We start from the raw sequence: 6,121 nt of genomic DNA, 5'->3' as shown, positions 1-6,121 counted from the left end.
CTTTTCCTCCTAGTCTCCCTTTGCTCCCCATCTTCCCTCTTGTAGCACCTTTGCCCACCTCCAGGTGCCTCTGCGCACCCCTGGGAGCTCCCTCCTGTCCCTTCAGTCTTCGTTACCCCCCGCTGCGTCCCTTCCCTCTCACTGCGCCCGGCTGGTCCACCCCAGAGTACCCCCTGTCCAAACCAGGGCGCCCCGCTTGCCCAGCGAACGGCAGCCGCTGCGCACAGAGGGCGGCGCTCCACGACTTGTCCCCCGGGCCCCGCGCCGGCTCGGGCGGGCAGGGGCGTGATGTCACTGCAGGGAGGGGGCGCGGGAGCGGCCGGGCGGGCGGGAGCCGGGGGAGGTGTTTTCCAGCTTTAAAAAGGCAGAAGGCAGAGCCCGGCCCTGCGTCAGAGTGGAGAGCGAGAGGCTCCGAACTGGGCGGCAGAGTCGCCGCGCGGATCCGAGCGGCGGGGCACGGGCTGCCCGGCGCCGCACACACCTCCGCCCCCTGCGGCGAGTCCCCGGCCGCAGACAGGCCAGCCACGCGCGCACACACCCCGCATGTCACCTCCCCGTGGCGCGCGGCGCTGAGCCCGGCCCGGCGCGTGTCGGCGAAGGAGAGGTCGGACTCGGGAGCCGGCCCGGAGCTGCTCGCCGCGCCAGCTCCCGCTCCTCCTCCTGCTGCTCGCCGCTGCCGCCACCGCCGCGTGGATGCCAAGTACCAGCTTTCCAGTCCCTTCCAAGTTTCCACTCGGCCCTCCGGCCGCAGTCTGCGGGAGCGGAGAAACTTTGCGGCCCGCGCCGGCCGCCGGCGGCACCATGAAGGCGGCCGAGGAAGGTAAGCCCCGCGCCCCTCCCTTCGCCCCCGCGTGCCCTGGCCCTTCGTGGCCGCTCCCGGCGCCCCGCACCCATCTCGAGTCCTCGTCCCGGGCCAGTCTGCCGGGACCGGTCTGCGCGTCCAGGGAGGGGCGCGGGCGTCCGGCCGGACAGCGTGGCACACACTGGGAAGGGTGTCCCCCTGGTGTTTCCCCGGCGCAGCCCAGATTTCTAGCGCGCTTTCTTGCCAATAGGTGTCTCCTCTTCTCTAGCGCGGAGTACTCAAACTTGCCTTTCTTTGGCTGGGGTCTCAGAGATCCCAGCTGGGGAAACTTGACTCACGAGGGTGAGTTTTGAGGATGGGACCCAGTGGAGAAGGGGGTGGAGGGCATGAAGTGAGGCGTCTTTGGAGAGCAAAGTTAGCCCTGCCTCTATCTCAGGACGGCAAGCAAATCCACGACCCGAAGTGTAAGAGTCCTGCATCCTCCCAAGTGAGTCTTAGATGCCGCTCACTAAAAGTAAGGGCTCGGCCAAGTGGTCCAGGCTTCTGAATGCCTCTCAAGCTGGTGGCCAAATGTTGTATTCAGACAGGAGTTCTGCCTTAGAAAATGCCTTGGGAAAGATCGAAGATGCTCTGCCAGGTTTGAAGTTGCTTCTTCCAAGTAAAGAATATGCGCTGCCATCTGCCCTAACCTGGCAGACCCACAAGAATGACACGACCCGGACCTTCTGTCAAGGCCCTTCAGGTCCCCTCAAAAGAGCTCACAAAATAACTTCTAAAACGTTTAAGCTCCTGCAGGTGTCTTTGAAGCACCCTTTAAAGAGTGGCTGGCTTTTCAGCAGGGGAGAGCTTGATCTGTGTAGAATGGACCCGGGAGCTGCGTCTTCTAATTCCTTTTTGGCACCAAAAACGTTACTTAAAATTCCTGAAGGCCAGCTGGACCCCTGCTGGGGCTGCGCCACTCCTATTTACAAGGCCGCCATCCTGTAGGCGGCATTTGGAAGGAAAGCTTAGCTTCCCGTGAGTCTGATGAGTAGGTCAGGCCGAGGCAGCAGTTCCCAGAGAGTCAGCCCTGGACACCTTGCTTAGCTTTAGACTGGAGCCATCAGCTCAGCACAAACGGATCCAGATTTTCAGAGCCCAGGTGTCCTGGGTAGAAAGTATTATGTGAACTTTAAATCAAAGGGAGCAGATATTGTTTGTTTCATGCCCCTGAGCTCGATTTTAAAGACATCGAGGTGTTGCTAAGTGTTCTCAGGATGAATTCTTGCCACAAGGAAAGCTACAGTGTTTCTGTTGTGGTCTGCATTGTGAATTTCTTGACATTTATTTCCACACAAATCTGTCAGTCACTTTTCTTCTGTGTCGTCTTCTTCTTCTCCTTCTCCTCCTCCTTCTCCTTCTCCTTCTCCTCCTCCTTCTTCTCCTTCTCCTTCTCCTTCTTCTTCTTCTTCTTGGCCTTAAAGCTGACATTCTTGAAGAGTCACTGTCCCATCACTGTCCCACTACTCAAGAAACCTTCTAAGTCAAGCTTGATGGCTCACCCTTATAATCCTAGGCGTAATCTCAGCACCCGAGAAACTAAGACAGGGGCATTGCTGTGAGTTTGAAGCCAGCTTGGGCAACAAAGCAAGAACCAAGCCTGCCTTGAGCTACAGTGTAAGACTCTGTGTCCACAAAACAAAACTTTTTCTCTCTCTCTTTCTTTCTTTCTTTCTTTCTTTCTGTCTTTCTCTCTCTCTTTCTTTCTTTCTTTTTTCTTTCTCTCTTTCTTCCTTTCCTCTCTTTCTTTCTCTTCTCTCTGTCTTTTCTCTCTCTCTTTTGTCCTTTTTTCTTCCTTTCTTTCTGGCACAAGAGGGAAAAGCTCTTGGGCAGAGTGTAATGATCATTTTTTGTATAACCTACCCAGAAAAGGAAGTTTGACAGTGTCCCCAATGAAGCAGTGGGCTGGAGACAATAATACCCTATGACGGAATGATACTGGTAATGTTTTGTAGAGACTGTGTGGATGTAACTGAGTTAACTAGAAACTGTGGCCCAGCCTTGAGACAGCCAGACTCAGGCAGGGGAAAAGGATGGTATGCGGCAGGTCAGTATCTGCCATTGCTGAGGACCATGGGGAAACACCCTGTCCTTCCGGAGCAGGCCTTGATCAGGACCCCAGATTTCTCTGAGGCCTTCTTCCATCCTGAAGGGCATTTGGATGGAAGCTCATCTGGCTTGGCCATTTTTGAAGGCCTTGTGCTGCTCTGCTCTGAAGAACTTGGGGAGGAACACAACCCTGTAGGTAGTGGCCAGAGCGCCAGAGTTGCCTCACACAATGCCCCACAGGCTCTCCGGAGCTGACCAAAGCTTGCCCTGTTCTCCAGCTGTTTAGCTTCATGGCACTGTTTCCTAATCCAGATTAGAAAATGCTGCAGCCATGCCCCTGCTTCGTCACACCAAGCACTGGGGCTGGCCCATTAACATCTTGCACAGTTGGGAGGAAGAGGTCCAAGCTAAACACTTCTATCAAAACTAGAGTGTCTGCCGAATTGGCAGGCCAAGCTTCATGCTATATACTGGCAAGGGGGCTGGCAGAGGCACAGGGTAGCATTTCATAAGTAGTTATGTTGACTGACTCCTGGGTTCGGGAATAGACAAGAATGGAGGGAGACCAGCCCAGTAGAGAAAGGCCTTCCTTCCTATTGTCCCACATCTGGGGGCATGTGGCCAGGGGAAGCCAGCTTTGTAACATTAGCAAAACGCTTTCTTCAAAAAGTAGACAAGAAGGGCTGTTGTGTATGTAACTGTGGAAAAGGTGGATAAAGAGAGCGAGGTTTCACCACAGAAAACAGAACTTCCATTTCCCCAAAGGTCAGCAAAAAAGAAAAGTAAAACAAAACAACGCTCCAACTTGCATCTCAAAGTGAGAACTATTATTAGAAACTAAATCAGGCCAGACTGAACTATAGTTTATCACGGCAGAAAAGCAGCCATTGAAACAGGGTCCTGGGAGAAGTGGTAGCCCACGTGATGCTCAAGTTAGCCTCCGGAAAAAGCCATCCCCCAGAGCCCAGAGCTGCAGGGCAGGAGGACGCAGGGGACACTCGCATCTGGTGGCAGATACTGACACCAATCTCCCTCCTCCTTTCCTTCCTGCCTTTTTCTAGGGTTGGGTCCTGATACCGGCCTCTCCTGCCCTGGCCACCATTTCCCTGAGATTCCAGATGTTGGTTTATGTGGTGCCAAGACACCAGGAAAGTTAGAACAAAAAGCTGGGAGAAACAGGAAAAGATGGACGGGGCTCTGCAGGCCCAGCCTTTTCCTTCTGACTGCTGTGTGCATGGTGCCCTGTCTGAATGGATAACAGTCTTGTGCCACTCAGCCTCTGGGAGCTCTGAAATCACCCCTACTAAAACAGGAGTGTGCGGTGCTTTTGGAGCTGGAAAGTGAATGAGGTCCTTAGCGCATGAGAACAAGATTTGTTCTGAGTTAGGTGCCCAGAGTGAGGTGGCCGCCGTGGGTAGACTTGAAAGGTTCGGAAGCAACTGTGCTCTGGGGTTTGACCTGCAGAGAGGAGAAGGCACCCCTCAGGAAACCGCACCCTCATTTTCCTGTCCCTTTCAGGTGATTTCTTTAGGAAATGCAGGGCTAGAAAATGACAACCCCAGCGTTGACTGCTTGAAGTTGCAACGCTCTGAGGTGGGCTCTGGGATGCTTCCCGAAGGTGGAACCGAAAGTTTCCTCGGGTAGCAACCTGGAGGAAGCCTAGGAGAGGCCATGTTGGGGGCAGGGGGGGGATATACGTATATATACGTACACACACACACACACACACACACACACACACACACACACACATTCCCTTTTCCTTTCTTTTCGAACTTTTGAACTAATTCCGTAGCTTTGGTCTTTTTCCTGGTGCAGGGAAACAGCAAGACCCAGGGCACCTCCTTCGGCTGTGGACTGCGCACCACGCTGAACAGGAACCAGGGGACAAACTGCGAGGCCGGGCGGCCGGTCCGGGACGCAGCTCCAGCCCCCGTCGGCCCCGCGCTCGGTCCGGGAGCGACGGCGCGGCCAGGGCCTAGGCTGCTGCGCTCCCCTGGCGGCGGCCGGCTGCGCCGAGGTTGGGGCGCGGACGCCGGGGCTGCTGGCAGGGGGCTGGGTTCCTGCGGGGCGGGGCGGGGGGGGGGAACCTAAGGGAGAGCGAGGTCGCACGGCAGCGGGGACCCGGGGGAGCTGCGCGGGGTCGTGCGTGGAGCGGACACGCGGCCGGGGGTGGACCCGGGACCCCGCGGTCCTGCGGGTGCGAGTGGAGCCCAGGCTGCGCTCGGGCTCGCGCGCGGAGTTTATTTAAAACTAGGAAGCCGGCGGCCGCGAGCCGCTTGTTTATGTAAACCCGGAAACACCCGGGGGGACAGGGGCGGGACCGGGGCGGGAGGCCGGGGAGGGGACAGGGGAGGGGACAGGAGGCGGGGGCCCGCGTCACGCCGGGGACGCGCGCGAGCGCCGGGCGCACCAGTGCCGCGCGACCCCGACATGACGGGGCTGGAGCAGGATCCGGAGTTCGACTTCGATTTCCTCTTCGAGTTCGATCAGAGCGGCGGGGGCGCCGCGGCCGCAGGTGGGTCCGGCGGGGGGCGGCGGGCGACTGCACCCCGCCGAGGGCCCGAGTTTGCTGAGGTCGCCGGTGCCTGCCCCAACCTGGCACCAGCCGGGACCCCGGGCCGCCGCCCTGCGCGGCCAGGAGCGACGCGGACCAAGTTGTCGCCGGCCGCGAGGAGGCGGGAGGCCACCTGTGGGGCGAGCCTGCCTCGCTCACCCGCCGGGCACTTCCTGGCATCGGAGCACCGGGCCCCGGGAGAGGGCTCCCCCTCCTTCCAGGAGGCCCTTACCCAAGGGGAGGCTGTGTCCGGCGCAGGACTTGGACCTCGTAGTCCGGGGACAGATGGTCAGCGGTGCTGCCAGAGGGCGGTCGGAAGCCGCCCTTTCTGAGAGCCCGGCTGCTACCGCCTGGCCGGGGGACCTGGAGCCAGGAGGCCCGGCCGGGTGCTGACCGCCACCCACCGCAGTTCCCTCAGCAGGAAGGCTCCACCACTTGGGTTCCCAGTCCACACACCTCAGCAGCCAGAACCTGAGAGCTTTTGCTGCCTTTCATTTTCTCTTCTCTGTCAAAAGTAAAGCTTCCAGCTAGGTCAACAATCAATGTGCTGTTTCCCCAAACTTGATTCTCCTAAACTCTGACAGCCCATGCCTTGCACCTATCCCCCTCCCGGGCAGTCTGGCTCTTTTCTCCACCTGACTTTCTGTTCCAAGTTGCACAGAGCACACACCCGT

The 6,121-nt window shown here is 58.1% G+C and overlaps 1 protein-coding gene across 6 annotated transcripts in view; it reads left to right on the top strand.

Annotated features, from left to right (window-relative positions):
• Positions 1-374: 374 nt before the first annotated feature.
• Positions 375-6,121, top strand: part of Nfatc1 (nuclear factor of activated T cells 1) — a 131,845-nt gene continuing 126,098 nt past the window's right edge. For 3 of the 6 annotated variants that reach the window (XM_031366137.1, XM_031366136.1, XM_031366135.1), the window contains exon 1: positions 375-820. In XM_031366137.1, the coding sequence (XP_031221997.1) occupies positions 694-820 (127 nt within the window). In that variant the 5' untranslated portion in view covers positions 375-693. Of the gene's footprint in view, positions 821-5,253; positions 5,409-6,121 lie in introns of those variants that run through there. The other 3 variants (XM_031366140.1, XM_031366138.1, XM_031366139.1) reach the window with 2 other exon arrangements.

Source organism: Mastomys coucha, unplaced genomic scaffold (assembly GCF_008632895.1).
Source record: "Mastomys coucha isolate ucsf_1 unplaced genomic scaffold, UCSF_Mcou_1 pScaffold13, whole genome shotgun sequence".
Classification (NCBI taxonomy): Eukaryota; Metazoa; Chordata; class Mammalia; order Rodentia; family Muridae; genus Mastomys; species Mastomys coucha.
The sequence above is the reverse complement of the archived record's forward strand: the minus strand, read 5'-3'. Positions and strand labels throughout refer to the sequence as shown.